The 24,042-nt window shown below is 56.9% G+C and overlaps 2 protein-coding genes across 6 annotated transcripts; both read right to left on the bottom strand.

Annotated features, from left to right (window-relative positions):
* Positions 1-7,467: 7,467 nt before the first annotated feature.
* On the bottom strand, positions 7,468-12,874 carry LOC115830691. Its single transcript, XM_030795443.1, has 5 exons — positions 12,804-12,874; positions 11,981-12,154; positions 11,832-11,890; positions 11,505-11,671; positions 7,468-8,165 (listed from the first exon to the last, which is right to left on the bottom strand). The coding sequence occupies exons 1-5, from the start codon at positions 12,839-12,841 to the stop codon at positions 7,953-7,955; spliced, it is 651 nt and encodes a 216-aa protein (XP_030651303.1). The 5' UTR covers positions 12,842-12,874; the 3' UTR covers positions 7,468-7,952.
* A 4,991-nt stretch (positions 12,875-17,865) lies between these two features.
* On the bottom strand, positions 17,866-23,395 carry LY6E (lymphocyte antigen 6 family member E). 5 transcript variants are annotated; one of them, XM_003280747.3, is made up of 5 exons: positions 21,635-21,733; positions 21,102-21,388; positions 19,245-19,352; positions 18,834-18,953; positions 17,867-18,701 (listed from the first exon to the last, which is right to left on the bottom strand). In XM_003280747.3, the coding sequence occupies exons 3-5, from the start codon at positions 19,294-19,296 to the stop codon at positions 18,490-18,492; spliced, it is 384 nt and encodes a 127-aa protein (XP_003280795.1). In that variant the 5' UTR covers positions 19,297-19,352; positions 21,102-21,388; positions 21,635-21,733; the 3' UTR covers positions 17,867-18,489. The 5 variants fall into 5 exon arrangements, with proteins under 5 accessions (XP_030651301.1, XP_003280795.1, XP_030651302.1 ...); XM_030795442.1 differs by having other exon boundaries at positions 19,245-19,347; XM_030795441.1 differs by lacking the exon at positions 21,102-21,388 and having other exon boundaries at positions 17,866-18,701; positions 21,635-21,860.
* Between the last annotated feature and the right edge of the window lie 647 nt (positions 23,396-24,042).

The following is a 24,042-nucleotide window of genomic DNA, read 5'->3' as shown; positions in this document are numbered from 1 at the left end:
CCCCCTCCCCACAGGCAGCCCCCTCCCCACAGGCAGCCCCCTCCCCGCTGGCAGCCCCCTCCCCGCAGGCAGCCCCCTCCCCGCAGGCAGCCCCCTCCCCGCTGGCAGCCCCTCCCCGCTGGCAGCCCCCTCCCCGCAGGCAGCCCCCTCCCCGCAGGCCGCCCCCTCCCCGCTGGCAGCCCCCTCCCCGCAGGCAGCCCCCTCCCCGCAGGCCGCCCCCTCCCCGCTGGCAGCCCCCTCCCCGCAGGCAGCCCCCTCCCCGCAGGCAGCCCCCTCCCCGCTGGCAGCCCCCTCCCCACAGGCAGCCCCCTCCCCGCTGGCAGCCCCCTCCCCGCTGGCAGCCCCCTCCCCGCTGGCAGCCCCCTCCCCGCAGGCAGCCCCCTCCCCGCAGGCCGCCCCCTCCCCGCAGGCCGCCCCCTCCCCGCTGGCAGCCCCTCCCCGCAGGCCCCCTCCCCGCTGGCAGCCCCCTCCCGCTGGCAGCCCCCTCCCCGCTGGCAGCCCCCGCCCCGCGGGCCGCTCCCTCCCCGCGGGCCGCCCCCTCCCCGCGGGCCGCCCCCTCCCCACGGGCCGCCCCCTCCCCGCAGGCCGCTCCCTCCCCGCAGGCAGTCCCCGCCCCAACTCACCTCACAGCTGCAGGGGTCGGGGCTCGGAAGTGCTGGGGGCAGTTCAGGTTGAAGGCTGGGCAGCGTGCACTTCTCCCCCAGCCTCCTGGGGCCCAGGCATCACCGGAAGCGGAGTTTGTTCCCACTTTGTATCAGTCGCAAAGAAAGAGCACCCAATTGGACAAAAGGCAAGCAGGCTGCGTTCCTGGCCCGGAGTGGGGAAGAGTGAGCCCCTGCCCTGTGGGCGAGGCTGGGGCCGGGGTTGTGAGGAGTCCCATGCGGGGAGGAGGCTGCGGGAGCGCCTCAGTGCGCCTCTTGATGCCGCGCATGCTTAGCAAGGCCTGGGGACTGTCCTCTCGGGCGGGGACTTCCGCCTTGTAATGACATGTCACTGATTTAAAGGGAACTGGGGGTCACCAGCTCTGGTTTGTGCCCGTCTGGCGCGTTCTTATCTCCCTGGCGTTTGGCAGGAGATCCTAAACCTCTCCTGGTATGCTGAGACATCTGGAGCTCCTGAAGCCTGGGAGCCTGTAGATAAAGAGATTAAAGGAGAAAAGAAAAGAAACCCCGCCTTGGGGGAGTTGGGGCCGGGTTAGCCTGGAGGCCACGCCTCTGCAGGTCTCCCATTGGCTGGGCCAGCCTCTGCCCTCCCTGCTTCCACAACCCCGGAGGCTGATGGCCTGTGGCGGCCACTCTCCACCCACCCCGGAGCCCAGCCTAGCGGGGAGAAGGCCGCCCGCCCCGTTCGAATGTCCCTCTGCTTCCAGGGTCAGCCTGCACGCCACTCTCACAGAGGCCAGACGGGCGGTGGGGGGGGACTCGGTTCATCCTCTGCCTGAGGAGGGGGTCTGGGGTGCGACTGAGCCTTTCACCCTTTGAGAGGAGTCAGGGATGTGCAGCATCTCCAGCAGGCTGGTGGCAGAAACTGATGGAGCAGAAGAGAGTTTACAAAATCGGAGCGTTTACCAAGAGCCTCCCTCCCTCCCTCCCTCCCTCCGTCTCTCTCTCTCTCTGTGTGTCTCTCAAGTAGAAGTGTGGTCTCTATGTTGCCCAGGCTGCTCTTCAACTCCAGGGCTCAAGCGATCCTCCTGCCTCAGCCTCCCAAAGTGCTGAGATTACAGGTGTGAGCTACTGGGCCCAGCCCCACGCCCTCTTACAGGGGTGGGTTGCCCAGAAACATTCCAGTGCTCTATCCCCCTCCGGGTGCAGGGACAGGACCCCTGCCACCCCCAACCCAGGCCCAAAAGGAGGGGCCAGGAGGAGAGGGGCCACCAAGGCAGGTGAGCTGCTTAAGAGGAGCGAGGGCTGTGGACAGTCCTGCGGACTGCAGGAGTGGCCAGCAGGATCCATACCCAGCTTCTCTCTCCTGCTGGGCTCCTGCTGGGGCTCCCTGTTGGTCACCCCAAAACCTACTGTCTCTCATCGCTGCCGGGGCTGGCCAGGCTCAGCTGCTGGTTCTGCCTTGGGGCACCTCCTAGGTGGAGTCAGGGCAGCTGAAGGCTTCTCCACTCATGCGTTCACTGTCTGGACATCCTGCCCCTGCCCAACCTCCCGGAGTTGCAGTGTGTGAAGGCCACACCACAGCCCCTCCTCTGCTGCCTCCCTCATGTCTGCCCCAGAATGATGCTCTTAACTCCCTCATTAGAGGCCCCCATCCTTCCCGACTGTACCTCTTGACACCCTGAGTACAGTTCAAGAGACCCTGAAGAAACTCACAAAAGTGACAATTGGAGGCTCTGGGAGAGTGAAGTCACTTGCATTTATTTTTATTTACCTATTTTTTTTTTTTAGAGATGAGGTTTTGCTTTGTTGGCCAAGCTGGTCTCTTGAACTCCTGGCCTCAAATGATCCTCCCATCTTGGTCTCCCAAAGTGTTGAGATTACAGGTGTGAGCCATTCTCTCCGGCTTACTCTGCGTTTTACAGGATGGGATGTGTTGATGAAAGAAAGCCAAACTCTAAAATATTTGAAGAGGTTTATTCTGAGCCAAATGTGAGGACCATGACCTGTGACAGAGACTCAGGAGGTCCGGGGAACATGTGCCCAAGGTGGCCGGGGTACAGCTCGATTTTATACCTTTTAGGGAGAAAGAAATTACAGGCTGAGATGGTTTGGATTTGTGTCCCCGCCCAGATCTCATGTGGAATTGACAGAGGGGCCGCGTGGGAGGTGATTAGATCGTGGGGTCAGATCTCCCCCTTGCTGTTCTGGTGATAGTGAGTGAGTTCTCCGGAGATCTGATGGTTTCAAAGTGTGACGCGTCCCCCTTGGCTGTTTCTCCCTTGGGCTCAAGGGATCCACCTGCCTCGGCTTCCCAAAGTGTTGGGATTACAGGTGTGAGCCACTGTGCCCGGCTGAAGCCTCTGTTGATCCTGATTTTTTTCCCATTGCTATTATGGCTGTTTTTCTCCTCTTCTTTTCTTGACTGGTCTCTCACAAGAATTATCCACATTTTTAAGGCTGGGCACGGTGGCTCACACCTGTAATTCCTCAATTTGGAAGGTTGAGGCAGGTGGATAATTTTAGGTCAGGAGTTTGAGACCAGCCTGGCCAACATGGTGAAACCTCATCTCTACAAACAATAACAAATATTAGCTGGGTATGGTTGCACGAGTCTGTAATCCCAGCTACTTGGGAGGCTGAAACACAAGAATTGCTTGAACCCGGGAGGCGGAGGTTGCAGTCAGCTGAGATTGCACCACTGCACTCCAGCCCTGGCAACAGAGTGAGACCCTGTCTCAAAAAAAAAAAAAAAAAAAAAGCAAGAGTTATCCAAGTTTTTAGTTTATCCAAAGAAATAACTACCTTGTGTATCCTATCTGATGTGTACATAATTTCTATATTATTAATTTCTGATGTCACTTTTATTCGTTTCTTTCTTCCGTTTTTTTGGATTCCATTTGCTGTTCTTTCTGTAACTTCTTGTGATGAATGCTTCATTCATTAATGTTGAATCTTTTTTTTTTTTTTTTTTTTGAGATGGACTCTCACTCTTGTCACCCAGGCTGGAGTGCAATGGCGCGATCTCGGCTCACTGCAACCTCCGCCTCCTGGGTTCCAGCGATTCTCCTGTCTCAGCCTCCCAAGTAGCCGGGATTACAGGTGTGTGCCACTACGCCCGGCTAATTTTTGTATTTTTAGTAGAGACAGGGTTTCACCATTTTGGCCAGGCTGGTCTCCAACTCCTGACCTCCAGCCTTGGCCTCCCAAAGTGCTGGCATTACAGGCATGAGCCACCGTGCCTAGCCTGAATGTTTTTTTTAATGTATGAAGGTAAGGGCCAATGGGAAATCTTCCCTTTTAACACCTGACATTTCCATGAAAACTCAACTCAGAAAAGGCAGATTAACTGGCGAAAAGGCGCAGAGGTGTATTAATGTGTCCACAGGGGAAAACGCAGAGCAATATCCCGCACCCCCCAGCGGGGTTCAGACGCTTAGGGACCATCCTGGCCACACAGGCCATGGGGAGAGAAGAGGATTCTGAGGGCAGTGGAGCAGGGAGCAGAGATTAACTTGTAGATAGTTCTCTTTGGAATGTGAATGGGCCTCAGGGACAGACATTAATCTCTTGTGAAAGGGTTTGTTCAGGTATGGTGACATTCTTTGTCTGGGGGTAGGGGAAGAAAACACAATTGTTCTTGGTGAGACCGGACTTTAGGCAGACAATGGAGCTTCAGAGAACTCCATCCTGACTTTGGGAGAGTCTGTGGGTTGTGGGGGAGGACAGAAAGTTCTTGAAGTTTCTTCAGCACGTCAAAGTGCCATATTTTAGGGTATTGGTTTCTGAGACCTAACAGTGGATACAGTTCTTTCAAAGCATGCAGTTACGGCTGGGCGCGGTGGCTCACGCCTGCAATCCCAGCACTTTGGGAGGCTGAGGAGGGCGGATCACGAGGTCAGGAGATCGAGACCACGGTGAAACCCCGTCTCTACTAAAAATACAAAAAAAATTAGCCAGGCGTGGTGGCGGGCGCCTGTAGTCCCAGCTACTCGGAGAGGCTGAGGCAGGAGAATGGGGTGAACCCGGGAGGCAGAGCTTCTGTGAGCCGAGATTGCGCCACTGCACTCCAGCCTGGGGGACAGAGCAAGACTCCATCTCAAAAAAAAAAAAAAAAAAAAAAAAAATTAGCCAGGTGTGGTAGTGCATGCCTGTTGTCCCAGCTACTCGGGAGGCTGAGACAGGAGAATCGCTTGAACCTGGAGGTAGAGGTTGCAGAGCCGAGATCATGCCACTGCACTCTAGCCTGGACAACAAGAGCAAAACTCTGTCTCAAAAAAAAAAAAAAAAAAATCAAAAACTAGCGAGATGTGGTGGTGCGTGCCTGGGGTCTCAGCTACTTAGGAGGTTGAGGCGGGAGGATCACTTGAGCCCAGGAGGTCAGGGCTGCAGTGAGCTTGGATTGTACCCTCTGCATTCCTGTTGCATTCAGCAACAGAGCGAAATCCTATTTTCATTTTGATTTCTTCTGTGACACATGGGTTATTTATCAATATACTTGTTCATTTCCAAACAGAGGAGCATTTTCTTGTTTTGGGTAATAATTTCTAGTCTAATTTAACTGTAATTAGAGAAGCTACTCTGTATGATTTCAATTAATTTGTGGAAACTTTCTCATGCCTCATTATGTGATCAATAGTTGTAAATGTTTGTGTGTACTTGAAAAGGATGTGTGTTCTGGAATTGCTGAGTCCAGTTTTCTATGTTGGTTACTTTCTTTTTTTAATTTTAAAATGTGTTTTATTTTTTAAATTTTTAAATTGAAAATTTTTTTTTTTTTTTGGTTTTGAGACAGGGTCTCGCTCTGTTGCCTAGGCTGGAGTGCAGTGGTGTGATCTCAGCTCACTGCAGCCTCTGCCTCCCAGATTCAAGCAATTTTCCCACCTCAGCCTCCCAAGTAGCTGGGATTACAGGGGTGCACCACCACACCCGGCTAATTTTTGTATTTTTAGTAGAGATGGGGGTTTCACCATGTTGGCCAGGCTGGTCTCAAACTCCTGACCTCAGGTGATCCATCCACTTTGGCCTCCCAAAGTGCTGGGATTACAGGCGTGAGCCACTGGGCCCGGCTTTAAAATTTGCTTTAAAGATACAGGGTCGCTGGGTGCAGTAGCTCATGCCTTTTATCCCAGCACTTTGAGAGGCCGAGGCTGGTGGATCACAAGGTCAAGAGATTGAGACCAGCCTGGCCAATATGGCGAAACCCCCGTCTCTACCAAAATTGCAAAAATTAGCTTGGCGTGGTGGTGAGTGCCTATAATCCCAGCTACTTGGGAGGCCGAGGTAGGAGAATCACTTAAACCTGCCAGGTGGAGGTTGCAGTGAGCCAAGATCGTGCTACTGCACTCCAGCCTGGTAACTGAGCAAGACTCTGCCTCAAAAAAAAAAAAAGCGTCCTTCTATGTTGTCCTGTTCTCAGGCAGCCCTCCTACCTCTGCCTCCCAAAGCGCTGGGTTGCAGGTGTGAGCTGACATGATTAGCCTCCATTAATTTCTTTCGTTCATCCTGGTTTTTTTTTTTGAGACGAATCTTGCTCTGTTGCCCAGGCTGGAGTGCAGTGGTGCAACCTTGGCTCACCACTACCTCTGCCTCCCGGGTTCAAGCGATTCTCCTGCCTCAGCCTCCTGAGTAACTGGGACTACAGGCACACACCACGCCTGGCTAAATCTTTTTTGTATTTTTAGTAGAGACGGTTTTTCACTATGTTGGCCAGGCTGGTCTCAAACTCCTGATCTCGTGATCTGCCCACCTCCCAAAGTGCTGGGATTACAGGCGTGAGCCACCGTGACCAGCATATTTATCCTGTTTTAACTCTCTATCTTTGTTGACTTTTCATCTGCTATTACAAGGGGTGTTACAGGGCCTCAGAGTATGATTCTTTCTCTTTTTAGTTCTCTCAACTTTAGTTTTATTTATTTTCTGTACATTTAATAGATGTTAAAAAATTTAGAATTATCATCTTTGGGTTAACAGTATTTTTTATCATTTTGAATTAAACCTCTTAACTGTTATTAATGCTTTATGCCTTAAATTTTCTTTTGTCTGTTGGTAATCTATTTATAGAAGAGTTAAGGCCGGGCACAGTGGCTCACGTCTGTAATCCCAGCACTTTGGGAGGCCGAGGCAGGCAGATCACCCGAGGTCAGGAGTTCGAGACCAGCCTGGCCAAGATGGTGAAATGCCGTCTCTACTAAAAACACAAAAATTAGCCAGGCGCGGTGGCAGGCGCCTGTAATCCCAGCTACTCAGGAGGCTGAGGCAGGAGAATTGCTTGAACCTGGGTGGCAGAGGTTGCAGTGAGCCGAGATTGTGCCACTGCACTCCAGCCTGGGCGACAGAGTGAGACTACATCTCAAAAAAAAAAGCCTGGGCAACAGAGTGAGAATGAGACCCTGTCTCCAAAATAAATAAATAAATAAAGATTTGGAGGTATCTTGACCATGTTGGCCAGGCTGGTCTCGAACTCCTGACCTCAAGTTATCTGCCCACCTCGGCCTCCCAAAGTGCTGGGATTACAGGTGTGAGCCACCATACCTGACTCCTATACCATTATTTTTAAAGCAAATCTTATTCTCCAACTTAGAATGTTTTTTGTTCTTAAAATGTTGGGACATGTCCTTAAGTTCTGCGTCTGATTAATTAGTTAGCATTATTAACTCGTTCCCTCAACCATAAGCATGTTGTGACTAACAATGCCCAACCCCTGGGAATGTCACCCAGCAGGTTTGGCTTTATTCAGCTTTTATTCATGATGGGGTCACTCCAGTTTGGACGCCTCTTACAGTCTTCTACAGTTACTGAACCGAGCTGGGCTCCTCTCACCCAGGGCAGTAAAGTCAAACACTGATGTTACAATTTGCAGCAGAGGAAAAATGATATTTATTGCATGGTACCAAGCAAGGAGAACGGACAGCTCACGCTTAAGACCCAAACTCCCCAGTGGCTCACGAGCTGGGATTTTTAGGGGCGTGGGTACATTTCAGGAAAGCAGAAGTTGCAGGCAAAATCATTAACCACTACATGGGGTGTCATGAGCAGTGCAAAGTTAGACATAATCACATCCAAGCCTGCCTGTGTCTTTCACGATGTCAGAATTTTATTGAGGCTCTTTCAATCCCTAAAGCCACGAGCCACGTGGCGTTCCCAACGAGGCATGCTGCTTAGTGCTCCCTTTTCCCTCGGTAGTGAGAGCTGCAGTCACACGGGCTCAAGCCACTCTACACGTCAGCCAATATTGCACACGACAACATAATAGTGTACTTAATCAGTATATACATGTTATAGGTTAACGTTCCGCAACAAAGAAAGTAGCATTTAACATCCAGAGGAAACAGGGATAGGAGAAAGGGTTCACGAACCAGTCCAGGGGAGTGAAGAAGACACAAGAAGAAGAAGACAGAAACCTCCTGGTCTGGGCCAGTCTGTGGATCTTGCGAGGATGTCTTCGAGGTGGTGGAGCCTCAGGTGGCAGATGGTGAGTTCTGCCGGGGCCTGTCCTTCCACAGTCACAGAGGCCTCCCGTGAGAAGTGACATCGGAAGTGTGCGCTCGCTTGCGTCCTCATCTGTTTGGATGCAGGCTTTATTTTTAACTTGTTTATTAAGCAAAACATCTTACCCTTGTTGGCCAAGTGCCCTGTAAGATATACAATGGAGTCTCTTTCTAAGATGGAGTGAGTTATGCCAAGTGTGCTGTGTGCATAGGGGCACACATTAGTGGCCCACAGGTGTGACTCCCTCCAGGCCTCTCAAGAAGAAATTCACAACAGAGAACACGGCCAGAGTTCGGTCCTCGGTTCCCCCTTATCTGGGTCTCTGTGATAGCCGTCGGCATTTTCCACTGGATCGGGGTTTCTGAAAGACTTGAGAATGTACGTTATGCTTTAGCTTCTATAGGGAAGCAAACCACCCGTGGCTGTGGCCTGCTTGGGAGACCTGTGCTCCCGTCGCCTTGCCTGGCAGGCTGCCCACTTACCTTTCAAGGCTGGCAAGGTGCTTGGAATTTCCCTTGAAGGGATTCAAGAGTGTTCCTTGATTTCCAAGCTTGGGAGAGCCTGGCAGGCACCTAGGAGGGGTCCCTGCTCCATCTTACTATGTTGCCCATGTGGGTCTTGAACTCCTGGGCTCCAGCCGTGCTCCTGCCTCAGCCTTCTGAGTAGCGGGGACTACAGCTGTGGGCCACCGTGTAACCGCCCAGTGGGTTCGCCTCATCGTATTCACTCCTTTCTGGGTTTGTATTTATGGTATGAATTTTTTTTTTTTTTGAGACGGAGTCTCGCTCTGTCACCCAGGCTGGAGTGCAGTGGCGCAATCTCGGCTCACTGCAAGCTCCGCCTCCCGGGTTCACACCATTCTCCTGCCTCAGCCTCTCCGAGTAGCTGGGACTACAGGGGCCCGCCACCACGCCCGGCTAATTTTTTGTATTCTTAGTAGAGACGGGGTTTCACCGTGGTCTTGATCTCCTGACCTCGTGATCCGCCCGCCTCGGCCTCCCAAAGTGCTGGGATTACAACCATGAGCCACCGCGACCAGCCTTATGGTATGAATTTTAATTTCACCACAAAAACGTAAATCTCCCACAAGACAGAACTTTTTTTTTTTTGAGACGGAGTCTTGCTCTGTTGCCCAGGCTGGAATGCAATGGCGTGAGAGGCCTTCTGGGTTCAAGTGATTCTCCCATCTCAGCCTCCCTAGTAGCTGGGATTACAGGCATGTGCCACCACACCTGGCTAATTTTTTTGTATTTTTAGTAGAGATGAAGTTTCACCATGTTGGTCAGGCTGGTCTTGAACTCCTGACCTCAAGTGATCTGCCCGCCTCGGCCTCCCAAAGTGCTGGGATTACAGGCGTGAGCCACCACGCCTGGCTGCTATTTATCTTTTTTAATAGAATTGATGTTCATTTAGATTCACCACATTTTTACGAATTTGTGCTTCATTACTTGAGGTATCTCTGATTCTGAATGGGACCATTTTCCTTCTGGCTAAAGATCACTGTTTTTTTTTTTTTTTGAGATGTAGTCTTGCTCTGTTGCCCAGGCTGGGGTGCAGTGGCGAGATCTTGGCTCACTGCAACCTCCGCCTCCTGGGTTCAAGTGATTCTCCTGCCTCAGCCTCCCGAGTAGCTGGGATCACAGGTGCACGCCACCATGCCCAGCTAATTTTTGTATTTTTGGTAAAGATGGGGTTTCACCATGTTGGCCAGGCTGGTCTTGAACTCCTGACCTCAAGTGATTCACCCACCTCGGCCTCCCAAAGTGCTAGGATTACAGGCACGAGCCACTGTGCCTGGCCTAAATATCACTTTTTTTTTTTTTTTTGAGATGGAGTTTTGCTCTTGTTGCCCAGGCTGGAGTGCAATGGCACAATCTCGGCTCACAGCAACCTCTGCCTCCTGGGTTCAAGCGATTCTCCTGCCTCAGCGTCCTGAGTAGCTGGGGCTACCAGCATGCGCCACCATGCTCGGCTAATTTTTTTGTATTTTAGTAGAGACGGGTTTCTCCATGTTGGTCAGACTGGTCTTGAACTCCTGGACTCAAGCGATCCTCCTGCCTAGGCCTCCCAAAGTGCTGGGATTACATGTGAGAGGAACCGTGTCTAGCCTAAAGATCACTTTTCTTTTCTTTTTTCTTTTTTTTTTTTTGAGATAGAGTCTGTCTCTGTCACCAGGCTGGAGTGCAGTGGCGTGATCTTGGCTCACTGCAACTTCTGCCTCCCAGGTTCAAGCAATTCCCTACCTCAGCCTCCCGAGTAGCTGGGATTACAGGCGCCTGCCACCACTCTTGGCTAATTTTAGTAGAGACAGGGTTTCACCGTCTTGGCCAGGCTGGTCTTGAACTCCTGACCTTGTGATCCATCCACCTTGGCCTCCCAAAGTGCTGGGATTACAGGCATAAGCCATTGTGCCCGGCAAGATCACTTTTTAAAACACATGTTTGGCCGGTGCTGTGGCTCACACCTGTAGTCCCAGCATTCCTTGAGCAACGGAGTTTGAGACCAGCTGGGGAAACATGGCGAAACCCTGCCTCTACAAAAATACAAAAATTAGCTGGGCCTGGTGGTGCACACCTGTCATCCCAGCTACTCCAGGGACAGAGGTGGGAGGATCGCTTGAGCCTGGGTCAAGGCTACAATAAGCTGTGTTCCCACCACTGCACTCCAAAGTGAGATCCTGTCCAAAAAAAAAAAAAAAGATTTTCTTTTAGTGCAAGTATATTGGTGACAAGCTTTCCGTCTGACAGTCTTTCTTCCATTGTCTGTGGAACTCAAGGCTGTCATCTCTCCCGGCTTCCACAGTTGTCCTTCTCACTACCGCCCCCTGGTGGCTGATCTTTTTCTCTGGCTGTTAACAGGACTTTTTTCTTTGGTCTTCCGCATTTTCACGGGTGCATATGGGGCTATTTATTTGTTGACGCTGCCTGTAATTTTCTGGGCTGCCTGCTCTGTGGCTGGATGCACTTTAACAGTTCTGGAAATGTCTCAGCTATTAGGTCTTCAATATTGCCTCTGCGCTATTCGCTCAGCTATTTGGGGAACTGTCTCGGTGTATCTACCATCTTTGTATATTTCTTACTTTTTCTACTTTTGAGTATGGATCAGGCACTGAGGGGAAGTCCGTCAGAAGGATTTTCCACACATCCCTCTCCTCCCCAGGTGGGAAAGCAGATCCCAAGCTTTCCTCCATGGAGGAGGCTGGTTCTCCCAAAGGGATCTGGGTGCTTTCTGGAGAGGGAATGGTGGCTGTGTGTTTTTAAATTGTGGACCAGGCCAGGTGCAGAGGCTCACGCTTACAATTCCAGCATTTTGGGAGGCTGAGGCAGGGGGATCACTTGAGCCCAAGAGTTCAAGATCATCCTGGGCAACATGGTGAGATCCCATCTCTATAAAATTTAAAAAAAAAAATACCTGGGGGTAGTGGCGGGTGCCTGTGGTCCCAGCTACTTGGAAGCTGAGGCAGGAGGATCGCTTGAGCCTGGGAGGACTGTAGACTCGGCGCGGCCCGTTCTCTCCTGCTTGTCTCCTGGTTGTCTCTGTGTCCCCACTGGCTTCAAGGTTCCCTGAAGGGGGCGGTCCTGGGGAGGGTCTGAAGGGGTTGGGTGGGGCTTCCTGTGCCAGACACCCTCCTCTTTCGCCCACAGGGCAGAAGTTCAGCTACACTAGCAAGGGCTGTGGCCCTCCCTGTGTGTCCAGATTATGAACCTCACCCATCCTGTGGTCCCTGGAGGGTCTTACCCCATAGAAACTGAGGATGGACTGATTGACTTGAAGACTGAGAAGCTGGACATGACTTGCTGTGAAAAGAGCCGCTGTAACAAGGGTGTCAAGGGGGGGCAGAAGCTGTGGATGGGGGAGGTGGCACAGGGTCCTGCCTTGGGCCTTACCTCCTGAGGTCCCCACAGGGGCTGAGTGGTGGGGGGCAGGTGCGGGGCAGTGCCAGGACCTGCTGCCCATCCTCCGGAGGCTCATCTGCGGGCAGATGCTGGGAAGTGGGGGCTGGATGGGGCTGCAGAGACGAGGGTGCCCAGTTCCGGGCCAGTGGGGAGACCGGGAAAACCCTGGCGGGAGGCTCAGGTTCAGAACCCTGAGATGAGCCTCCCTTCCTCTCCCTCCCCTCCCCTGCAGGTTGAGGTTGGGAGGGAGGTTGAGGCTGCAATGTGCTGTGATTGTACCACTGCACTCTAGCCTGGGCGACAGAGGGAGACCCTACCTCAAAAAACAAAACAGGCCAGGTGTGGTGGCTCATGCCTGTAATCCCAGCACTTTGGGAAGCTGAGGCAGGCAAATCACTTGAGGTCAGGAGTTTGAGACCAGCCTAACATGATGAAACCCCATCTCTACTAAAAATACAAAAATTAGCCGGGCGTGGTGGCAGGCGCCTGTAGTCCCAGCTACTCGGGAGGCTGAGGCAGGAGAATCGCTGGAACCTGGGAGCTGGAGGTTGCAGTGAGCCGAGATCACGCCACTGCACCCCAGCCTGGGTGACAGAGCAAGACTCTATCTCAAACACAAAAACAAAACACAAAATAACCCCCCTGCCAATAAACTGGGGACCATGTGCCTAGAGGGTATAAAATCAATCAAGTGGGACACAATCAATACTTTTTCAAATGAAGTAGAAGATATCAGAGTTGATCACACGGAGTGATGATAACTTGCTGTGTGAAAGCCGTGCTTGCATTATCCATAGATACACAGAGTGCACACCTCTTGGGGATGCTGGTGCTCTGACTGGCATGTAACATGCACTGCTTATGGACGGTCAGATTAAAACATATATTTTAAGATTCAAAAATACAAGTCAGTATCCCCAGCAATATTCTAACTTCTCCATTGCTTGGTGTTATGACGTCTGGCTCAGCCATCATCAGGCCCTGGGACCTGAGCAGTGTGGCTGCAGGGCTGGCAGTGACCCGCGGACCATGGGCCCTGCTGGCACTGCCCCTTCAGGTCTGACCTGTGCTCTGGTGCGCTGCTGGGCGGGGCAGTCAGGCCTCTTGGGCCCGAGCCTTGCCCACAGATGCCCCGAGTCACTGGGGTGTCTTCTGTGCCTGACGCCTCCAGCTCCGCCCTTGTCCTCCCTGCTCTCAGCAGCCCCCCCACACCTCACCTGGCCCATCCTCTTAGATGCCATGGAGTTTCCAAGCAGAGACCTGAGGGCGCAGAGTGGATTCTGCTTTTCGGAGGGGACCACCCACCGGAGAGGCGACCCATCCTTATGCAGGTCTGCTGCCTTTATCTGTCTTCATCAAGGGCCCTGTCCCCGCAGCCCAGGCAGCCCTCTCTTCCTTCTGCCCAGCACCTGGGTGGCGGGGGGGGGGGAGTCTGCAGTCACCCCTGGCCCATTTCCTGTGTCTTCTGATTCTCCCTGAAGAACAAATTCGGGTGTGGGTGTGATGGGGGTGGGCAGGGGGCACTGACGGGGAGGGACAGGGGTGGTTCCAGGAGTGGCCAGGACAGAGTTCTGGACCCCTCACGGAGGGAGCCCCCATGTCGTCCCACCCCATTACAGGGGCCTCTGCTCCCTGCACAGAAAACAAGGGGTGCCTGGCCTGGGGTCTCAGTGTCAGAGCTGGTTGCTCCGCTGGCCCCTCCCAGGCTCTTGTCTGCTCGGGGGCCTGCCAGTGGTGGGCTCAGCCAGAGACCCTCATCCTGAGTGGGAAGGGCCTGGCCCTGGGTGTGACCTGAGTCTCATGGCTGCTTTTCTCTCCTGCTTCCGACACCGACACTGTGCTGTACCAGGAAACTGAAACTGAAACTGAAACTCAGGGGCCTAGTCCAGGACCCTCCTCTCTATTGAGTCAGAACTTCTTCTTCTAAGGCGTCCTCCCACCCCAGGGGCCAACCTCTCCCTCCTCTCCTCACCGCAGCCTCTCCTCCTTCCGGGTCTGTTCTGCTCACACCCTGAGCTCTGGGAGGCCCCAGGCAGAGAAGGGGTGGGGTGAGGGGGGTCTTGCTCAAGGTCACATCTGCCTTCCAGAGCAGCCAGTTCCCCTGGCTGCTACCCCTCAGTTCCCATACTGTGAGATGATGGGATGAGGCCATCAGCTGTGTGCATTTTACACAAGCAATCTGGGTTCCTCATCACAAACCAGAAGTGGGGCAGAGGTTCCCAGGCTCGGGGGTGCAAGGCCTCCCCTAGTTCTTTCCAGGCTCGGAGCCTCTGTGCCACACCTGCCTCAATGCACCCATACCCAAGACCATGAAGGTTACTGGCCCCGTGCTGCTGCTGGCTGAGGGTGGAGGATGGGAAGGAGGCCTGAAGGTGGGAGTAAGACCCTCCCGATGCTGGGGGCTCCAGATGCCAGCAGGACCCTGCCCACAATTCTGAGTAGCCAAGGGCGCCTGAGCCTACCTGTGTGCTGCCCAGGCCTGCTGCCTGTGCTGGTGAGAGGGACTGGAACCCACCCTTCAGCCTGCGACCCTGACCTGCACCCTCCCCGCCCCATCCCAGGCCAGGACCTTGAGAGCTTCCAGTGTTACGGTGTCCTGGACCCCAGCCTGTGCCACCCCGTCTCCTATCACATGCAGGCTCAAAGCTGCCCCTCCTCTGTGGTCACCTGCACTATCAATGGTGAGTCCTGGGTGGGACCCAGCGTCTGTAGCAGGTAAGGGGTGGGCAGGGCACTCTCCGGCAGCATCCCAGGGGCTCTGCCTTGAGCCCCCTGGCCTGGTGGAAGCTTAGATCTGGGGACAGAGCTAGGGACCTCCATCTAATGGACCGCAGCCTTGGTGTGGGGTCTGGGGCCACTGCCCGTTCTCTTCTACTTGTCTCTGTGGTGTCCCCACTGGTTTCAAGGTTCCCTGAAGGCGGCGGTCCTGGGGCGGGTCCGAGGGGGTCCGGTGGGGCCTCCTGTGCCAGACACCCTCCTCTCTTGCCCACAGGGCAGAAGTTCAGCTATACTAGCAAAGGCTGTGGCCCCACTCTGTGCCCAGATTATGAACCTCACCCATCCTGTGTTCCCTGGAGGGTCTTACCCCATAGAAACTGAGGATGGACTGATTGACTTGAAGACTGAGAAGCTGGACATGACCTGCTGTGAAAAGAGCCGCTGTAACCAGGCGGCCAAAGTGTGGCGTGGCCTCTGGGGCCAGGTGGTCGGGCAGCTCCTGCTCAGCCTGGACCCCTTCCTCTGGGCCCTGCTGTGAGCCCAGCCCACCCTGGCACTGCCCCTGGTGGGTAAACAGGAGCTCAGGGTGGTTGCCCAGAGCAGCCCTCAGCTCCTGCCCTGATGCCCCCGCCTGGCCGCCCAGCAGCCCAGAGACCCCCTCACCCAGCAGCCTAGCTGCCCGCTGTCTCAGATAGTAAATGCACGTGTTCACCCAAGGACTTTGTCCCCTTATTAACCCCTGGGGTCTGGCCTGTGGCCTTCATGGGGTCCCAGCAAATTCCCCAGGGTGGGGCTCGGAGACTGGAGAGCCTTCCTCCCGGCGGCCGGCCCTGAGCTCATTTCCAGCCAGGATCGGGCTCAGCTCCAGCCCGAGGTCCAGAAGCAGCCTGGAGGGTCTCACACTCAGGGCTGGGGCCCCCCAGGAAGACTTGCTGGGAGCTGACAGAGGGGTGGAGGAACCGTGGACGGCGTGTGAAATGGTCCCAGGCCCACAGGCTGGCGACTCCTGCAAGGCACCGCAGAGGGCGGGGGTGTCAAGGGGGCAGAGGCTGTGGAAGGGGGAGGCAGAGCAGCATCCTGCCTGGGCGTCACTGCAGGAAGTCCCCTAAGGGGTTGAGCGGTGGGGGGTGGGTGAGGGGCAGCGCCGGGACGGGTCGCCCATCCTCCAAAGGCTCATCTGCCGGCAGATGCTGGGAAGCGAGGAGCGGGGCTGGATGGGCTGTGGAGAGGAGGGCGCCCAGTTCCGGGCCGGTGTGGAGACTGGGAAATCCCAGCTCGTAGCAGGGTGTGGTGGGCCCTGGGCGGGAGGCTCAGGTCCAGAGCCCTGAGATGAGGCTCCCTTCCTCTCCCTCCCCCAGGATTCAGGAAATCGAAACTCAGCGCTCCTCCCCTCTCTGCTCCAGGCCCAGGACACAACACGGGCTCCCTCCCTCTGCTCCCGGAAACCACCTGTCCTTGGGGGACCTCCCACCTCCCGAGGGTGGGGCAGCAGGAACCCAGCAGGACTACTCTACCCACCACCAGCAGGTCAGGGCTGCCTCTGACCTCAGCCCTAAACCCAGAGCAGAGGGAGAGCTGGGCCCCAAGTCCCAGATCCTAGGAGGGCAAGCGGCTTCCACTCTGAGCCTGTCTCCCCTGGGGAAACGAGAGGATGACTGCGCCCCCGTCTCAGTGTGGTTTTGAGGCTCAGTAACCAGTGAGCTCACCTGGGAAGTGAAAGAGATGCCAGAGATGGAAGCGCAAATTCGCTTTAGCAGAAACAAAGCATTTGTTAGAAATTCTATCATCGCCCAGCGCCCACCATGCTTCTGTGTCCCTGCAGTCAGATCCAGGGTCCTGGCCACGGCTTTTGGGTGCAGCTACCTCTCACCAGCTCCACTATGATCGACTGTCTGTCCCTCCAGCAAAGCCACCTGCGATGCCCAGTGAACAATGCAGTGAATGCACTGCACACTGGGGCCCGAACGCCGGGATCTCTGTCCTCCTGGCTACAGTGCCCAGGCTCCTGGACCATCTGGTTTCCATCCTGTTCTCTGCTTGCATTTCTCAATGCGAGAGCGACCCACTCAGCGAATCCAAACTCCCCACAGAATCTCAAGCTCAGTCTCTGCAGGCTGCTCGCATGGGCTCCGGGTCCCTGCACAGGGACTGCTGATCGGTGGCAGGCCCCTCCTCCCGCTGACCCCTTCCAGGCCCTCTCTCTCCATTACAGTGGGCCCCTCATGGGTGGCAGTAATGATTCATGTGTTTCAGACAGGAATCACTACCTCATGGACACAGGAGGACACAGCTCCTTGACCTGCCTTGACCTCAGGGACCTGGGAGGAGCCGGCTATTCACATCAGCTGCCAGGGTTGGGAATCTCGGGCCTCCACGTTGACCACCGGCCCCTCCAGCTGGACGGTGCCCCTGGGATCCTGACACACACACCACAGTTTCTGGCCAGCCGCGGAAATTCAGGGTTGGGCGCTGAGTGGCTGAGACCCTGGCCGGCTCCCTCCCACTGTCCCGCAGAAATGAACAAACACACCTCCACTGGCTGTCTGTTCTTGTTTTCTCTCTCCAGCCCAAAGAGCCCTCCGGGCAGCGCACAGCACCCAACTGCAGACGGCGGCCTGGGCCAGCTTCCTCTGTCAGGAGGCCGCCACCTGTTTGCCAGGGGGAAGCAGGCAGCGCTGCAGTCCAGGCACGGATGGGTCAGGGCTGCTGCCCAGAGCTTCTGCGTGGGAGCCCCCTGCCCCTCCCACGGCCAGTCACTAAGCTCCGGCCCGTCTGTCCTGCCCCAGCCCAGCTTTTGTGCCCTCTGCACCAGCGGGTCCAGACAGACACCCTCCATTCCCAAGTCCTAGAGCCCTGGGTGCTGCCCCAGCCTGAGCGTGCTCCTTTTTGCACCCGCTTTCTTTCCTCCATGCCCCCTCACACCTCCTTCCGCTGTGAAGGTGGAACTCACTTGACCTGCTGAGCCTGGGGCAGGAGAAAGGGCAGAGCGCTGGGGAGGGGCTCCCTCTGAGGTCAGGCAAGCAGCTGGCTGTGGCTCAGGGGATGACTCCTCCTCCCCCACCACCCCCCTGGGCCATACCACAGAAGACCCCATGACCCTCCAAACCTGGGATGCTCTGCCTCTCCCCCCAAGGGGCAGCCACACTCAGAGCAGGAAGCTGGGGGACATCTGTATTTATTTGAGGCACCAAAGCAGCAGGAGGGCTCCAATGTGGGGGTGGGCTGGGGCAGGACTGGCTGGATTTGGGGCAGGGCCTAGACCTGGAAGTGGCAGAAACCCCAACCCCCAAAGGCTGCCCTTGAAGTGCATGCGGCTGTGCCAGGGCAGGGGCTACAGGGGACTGAGGCTTTCCAGGCCGCTGGCACACCTCCCTCCCCAAACACGGCCCCCAGAAGCCGCCACGTGCTCTCACGTGCACTGCACATCCACGTACACAGCCAGGCACACATCCCTACTGACACGGTCTCCCTGGGGACCCTGTCAGCGTGTCCATGGGACTTGGTCCTGACGCTGGACTGTAAGACTCCAGGGAACCCTCGTCCCTTCCGCAGTCCCCCAAGGAAGGTCACATCATCCACCCCAGAAGTGAGAGCAGCTGGCCCCACTTGGGGCAGAGGCAGGGGCTGGGGCAGGTAGAGGGTGCAGGGGGTAGGCCTGACCTGGGACCAAGGGCACAGATCAGGCACGTGAGGAGTCAGGGACTCCCATACACTGTGGGATCCAGAAAGGGCTGGGCTTTCCTTCCTGAGCTGGGGGATCGGGGGGGACAGGGTCTGGGCGGTCAGGGGCCGAACCGCAGCAGGCTCAGCAGCAGCCCGGCACCCAGCAGGGTGGCGCTTGCCCGCAGCCCGCCGTCGGCTGCGCTGAAATTGCACAGAAAGCTCTGGCAGCAGCTGATGCCCATGGAAGCCACACCGACATTGATGCCTTCTGGGATGGGGCAGGCCGGGGAACAGGTCTTGCTCAGGCTGTGGCCAAATGTCATGAGATTCCCTGCATGGGAAATGAGGCCGTCAGGGGAGAGACAGACGGCTGCAGGCAGCCAGCAATGGCCTCCGCTGAGCCCCGGCCCGGGCTAGGGAGATGGCCAGGGGAGGAAGGCACGGTCTGAGGCCTGGCACTCACCAATGCCGGCACTGGCAGACACAGTCACGCAGTAGTTGTCCTGGTCGGAGCAGATGGTCGGCTTCAGGCAGTACAGATTGCTCTTCTGGTTCAGGCAGGAGAAGCACATCAGCGAGCTGGCTGCGGAAGGAGGACACACCTGTCTCAGGGAAGCCTCCAGTGTCCCTCCCAGGCCTGACCCTAGTGGACGTTTACTGAGAAATTACTGTATACCAGGCCCTGGGCTGGAGGCAGAGCAAAGACAGTGACACCCCACCCTGGCCGTCGAGCAGCTCAAGTGACACTCACACACACAGTGAGACGGTGTGGCCAGGCCGGGTGAGCCCTCTGCTGGGAGCAGCAGAGGAGGTGGAGAGGGAGTGGAGCAGGGCACAGCGGGACAAAGGTCTGGGGTCTCCGAGGGCACCTCACCTCGCTCCACACCCAGAAGGGCAGCCAGCAGCACTGGCAAGAAGATCTTCATTCTGGAGAGGACGGCCGTCCTGTCTGGAGGTCACAAACCAAAGCGGCCCGTCTGCTCTGGAGAGACGCACTGGTTAGGGGGCCGGGTGGTGCCTGGCTCCTCCCCAGGATCATGCACCCCCACTTTGCAGATGAGGACAGAGACAGCAAAGAGGGGCAGGGACCTGCCAGCACACAAGGACTTCCCTGCTTCTTTCCTGACCCACTCCTCACTCAGTGCATACATGCTCTAGGCTATCCCCCTCCTGAAACCTGGCAGAAGGGGGCTGCACAGGCAAGAGCAGGAAACTCAGCAGCCTTCTCAGAACCACAGAAAAGGAGGCAGAGTGAGCGGCCTCTGCCAGTGGTCCTGGGGTGGGGGAATGGGGAATGGTGATCAGTCATAATATTAGGTAGTCTGGGGCTGGGTACAGCGGCTCACGCCTGTCATCTCCATGCTATGTGAGGCCAAGGCAGAAGGATCACATGAGGCCAGGGATTTGAGACCAGCCTGGGCAACACAGTGAGACCTCCTGTTTCTACAAAAAATACAAAAATTAGCTGGGCGTGGTACGTGCCTGTGGTCAGCTACTTGGGAGGCCGAGGTGGGAGGACCTCTTGAGCCAGGGAGTTCAAGACTGCAGTGAACTATGATTATGCCACTGCACTGCAGCCTGGGCAACAGAGTGAGACCCTGTCTCAAAAAAAAAGAGAGATCTATATACACATCTATATGTGTGTCTGTCAGTGTATATTAGCTAATCTGTGTCTAGAATTTTCCTTGGGGCAGCTCAGTGTCTTGGGCCCAGGCAGCTCCCCTGACATGGAGACCTGGGGCCGGGTGGGGCATGGCCAAGGGGGAAAGCACTCCCCGTTCCTGATGTTACTCAGTTCCGAGGACAGCAGCCCACTAAGTATCTGCTACTCCCCATTCTGTGGCTGGGAAATGGCTCTGAGAGACAAGGCTGCGTGCCACCGGTCCCACCAGCAGGAAGGGGCCAGATGGGTCGGTGTACTGCTCCTCGGCCTCTGCACAGGACTCTGCACTGTTGGAGAAAGAATCTGGAACACACCCAGCTGGGGTGGTGATTCTCTGTTTTGTGAGTGCATGGTGTTGGAGGGGGAGGCTGCTGCCTTCTGCCAGGGACAGCCGTGGGCAGAGGAGGGGGAGGGACATCCCGGGCCTGGGGAGCTAGTGCTGGGCACTGGGGGTAAGGAGGATGCCTCAGAGAACAGATCTGGAGAGGGGCCCGCAGAGGCCCTGAGGGGAGAGCAGCAGGCCACGGCCGTGAGACCTGGGCTGACATCCTGGGGTTGGGAGTGGGAGCCCCAGATGGCCAAAAACAGTGCCAAGTCCGGCTGGGGCCTGTCCTCGCCTCCAGGGAGGAGCCCGAGGAGGAAGGATCTCCAATTCCTCTTCCCCCAACCCCCCTAAAGTGAGGTTCTGGTGTGGGGGGGTCCCTGAGCTGTCTCTGAGGAAGTCCTGGCATACAGGGCCACAAACAGGTCCAGCTGGTGCCACCACCTGCCCACTGGGTGGCACCCAACCCGCTGGGCAACCAGGCTGAGCTAAGGCACCGGTGGGAGCCGAAGGCAATTAGGAAGGCCGGGTGGGCCATGGAGCCCGGAGGGAGCCAGCCGGAAGGCCGTGGGGGGCGCCCCTGGGGCCCAGGCTGCAGGCTCATCCCCAGGCTCAGGGAAGCTGGCCCCCGGGAGCCAGGTATCTAGGGGCTGACCAGCCAGCCAGAGGCAGGAGCCTCTCCTGTGTCCCGGAATGCGGAGGGGTCCGGCGGTCCACTCAGGGAGGCTGGGCTCCTTGGACCTCACCGTAAGCACCACCAGTGCCAGAACAAGAAGCGGGGGCGGGTTACAGTGCTCCGGAGTGATATGCGGGGGGCGGTCAATCCTCCCTTTCCGGCCAGGAGCTCTGCAAGGTCCCGTGCCCCCTCCCCTAGTCAGCAAGGCCGTCTCTCCCGGCCCACGTAGAGGAGCCAGCAGCGTCTGGAGTCGGGTGATGGGCTCCGGTGGCTGCGCAGCCCTGGGCCGGCCGGGAGGCTCCTGGCGGCAGTCTCCGCCCGCTCCCGCCCCAGATCTTTGGAAACATTCGGGGAGGCCTGGGGGGGATGGGAGGAGAAGCTCAGCTCTCTGGGGACCAACCCACCGGCAGCCCCAGCCCCTCTCCTGCGCCTCCCCGTGCGCCCCGCTTGCTCTCTCCCACCGTCTCCCGCCCCGGCCCCCGCAGGGCGCCTTCCGCCGCGCGTGGCTGGGCCGGGGCCGCGTGCGCCGCAGCCGAGGCCGCCGGGTCTGAGCGCGTGCGCGCAGGTGGCGGGGGCGTCCCGGCCGGGGGCCCGCGGACTCACCGCCGGGCGGACGCAGGTACCAGCAGCCTGGCCGAGCTCCCCGAACCTCGCGCGCTCTGGACCGCTGCTGGCCCGGAGCCTCCCAGGCAGCCGCGCGGCCCCGGGGCGGGGGCAGGGGCGGGACGCGGGAGGGGCCTCCGGGGGGGCGGAGTCGGCGAGCCCGCGGTGGGGGTCCCCGCGCCGTCCAGGCCTACCCTGACTCCTTGGGACAGATGGGGAGGCTGAGGCCCAGAAGGGGGCTGAGACCACCTCCCAATTTCCCCAGCGAGGTGGCGCCTGAGCCACGGCCAGGCCCGGCCTCCTTCCACCCCGTGCGCGCGGCAGGTGCTGACCTGGCGAGGCCGGACAGGGGACCAGGTCGGGGTGACCGTCACTGACATCTGGACTTGTGGCCAGTCCTCGTCGTGGTCGGGGTGGGAGGCCCACTGGTGAGCAGACGTGTTTTGGGCGTGAGCACGGAGGAGGGGTGCCTCGGAGAGTGTCGGGGAGCAGTGTTGGGGGTCTCGCCTGCAGAGTGGAGCAGGGGAGGGGAGGACGCAGGCACCCCCGCAGCCTGGGATTCCTGAGGTCATCTTGTCCCTGCTCCCCGCTCCAGGCTGGGCTGTTCCTTGGCCATCCCCCAGGCAGGGGTGGGGAGACCCGCAAGGGTTGGGAGGTGGGAGGTTGTGGGTGCTGGCTTCTGCCAGGGCACTGGGGCTCCGCCACCGGTGGGTGCCTCTCCTCCCGCTAGGCCCTCTCCGAGGGGTTGTGGGCGCTGGGGCTCTGCCACCGGCCTGTTCTCCAGTTGACAGTGCGTTTCCTTTCTGGGTGACAGGGTGAGCGCCAGGGAGGGGTCTTCTGAACCCCACACGGGAATAGGGGGAGGGTGTGGGGAAATGCGAGGGTGGGCAGGTGGCCCTGTGGTCAGGAGGGTGCTGGGGCTGAGAGACACCTGTAACACCCCGTCTCAAATCTAGGGGTGAAGTCAATGTGGCTGTGTGTTTTGCATGAGTGAGTGTGTGTGGTGCGTGTGTGCGTGTGTGTGTGTATGCAGGCTGAGGCTGGGGCTCTGTGTGTCACGAGATGTCCTGGCCGTGGTATGATGGCTTCGTGGGTGGGGCTTCCACAGCTTTGGGGGCGATGGCCCAGCTGTCTCTGCGGACAGGAGGCTTCAGTAGGCTGTGGCCGGAAGCAGTCCGCGTCTTCCCCTCTAGAAAGTTGGCGGTGAGGGCAGGGGGTTCTGTCTGTGCAGCCAGCACCTGGGGCCATCCCTGCCACCGCAGGGGCTCAGTAAGAATTGTGGGACGAGAGCATGGGTGCGTTTGCCCCCTTCAAGACAGGACCCTCTGATGCAGAAACATGCAAGCTGCATTAGGAGGAGGGCTGTTTGAAAAAAACTCTCAAACCATTTATCCTGTCTCTCACGTGACACAGAAGACATCAACACAGAGGACTCCCAAGACTGCTAGGGCCAAATGTGGGGGAGTGGGGGGCGTCTCCCCGCCACTGAGCAAGCCGTCAGTTCTGCAGCGGACACCAGCCGGGTGTCCTCCAACACCATTCCACCATTCCAGTACCTGCAGATAGTGTCAGATCCCACAGGGTGAGGGCTTAGCCCCAAGACACCTACACACACACACACACACACACACACACACGAGCTGCGAGGGCCAGCCTCTGGAACTTCTCACCGACTGGCCCGACGTTGAGGTTCCCACTGCTCACCAGGCCTCTGGTTTAATGAAACATGACCAGAGTGACTCCATCTGGAAGTGAGTAGGAGGCATTCACAAGGCACCTATAAGGTTAATGCTTATGGTCTAAAAATAGCCACGTCTCAAGATGGACACCAATTATAATTACAGAATATTTGTGGCCATATGGGGCATCTCCCAGCAAGCCCACAGACTGTCCAGATAACCCAAGAGTGCAGGCCACTTTACTCAGAGATAATTTCAATGAGCAGCCTGAGGCTGGAGGATGAACGGTCACTGATGGCACCCACAGCCCCTATCCTTAGTGAGCGCATCTGCACATTCCAGGTTTCTGGTAAGCAGAGGCACTAACAGAGGACAGGTCCTCCTCCTCCTGCTTTCTGAGCATGCCCCACTCTGGAACGGAGCCATTTCAAATAAACCTGCTTCTCTCACTGTGCCCTGTGGCTCACCCCAAATTCTTTCCTGCACAACATCGAAGAACCCGCTCTTGGGGTCTGGATCAGGACCCTCTTTCCCAGCAATACTGCAGCCCCTCCCCGTTGTTTTGCGTTCAATTGACTTGCAAGAGTGGCTCAGGGAACTCAGAGAAACACATTTGCAGTTAATTATAAAGGGATACACAGGAGAGGCACAGGGCGTGGTCTCCGGGAAGGGGTGGGGAACTTCCATGCTGCCCACGTGGGCCCTCCAGGAAACCGTTATGTGCTCAGC

Source organism: Nomascus leucogenys, chromosome 16, assembly GCF_006542625.1.
Source record: "Nomascus leucogenys isolate Asia chromosome 16, Asia_NLE_v1, whole genome shotgun sequence".
Classification (NCBI taxonomy): domain Eukaryota; kingdom Metazoa; phylum Chordata; class Mammalia; order Primates; family Hylobatidae; genus Nomascus; species Nomascus leucogenys.
Note: the sequence above shows the minus strand (reverse complement) of the source record. Positions and strands in the feature narration are given on the sequence as shown.

Bases quoted from the DNA above. Each gene is read 5' to 3' on its own strand.
- LOC115830691 (XM_030795443.1), bottom strand. From the start codon at position 12,841: ATGTTACATGCCAGTCAGAGCACCAGCATCCCCAAGAG. The intron at 11,891-11,980 runs GTAAGGCCCAAG...CTCTTTTCACAG, and splicing joins CCCTGTGGGGACCTCAGGAG to CAAGTCATGTCCAGCTTCTC. The intron at 11,672-11,831 runs GTAAGACCCTCC...GACCCTCCCCAG, and splicing joins CCATCCTCAGTTTCTATGGG to GACCGCCCCCTTCAGGGAAC.
- LY6E (XM_030795440.1), bottom strand. From the start codon at position 22,206: ATGACCTCAGGAATCCCAGGCTGCGGGGGTGCCTGCGTCCTCCCCTCC. The intron at 21,389-21,634 runs GTGAGTCCGCGG...CATCCCCCCCAG, and splicing joins GTACCTGCGTCCGCCCGGCG to GCCTCCCCGAATGTTTCCAA.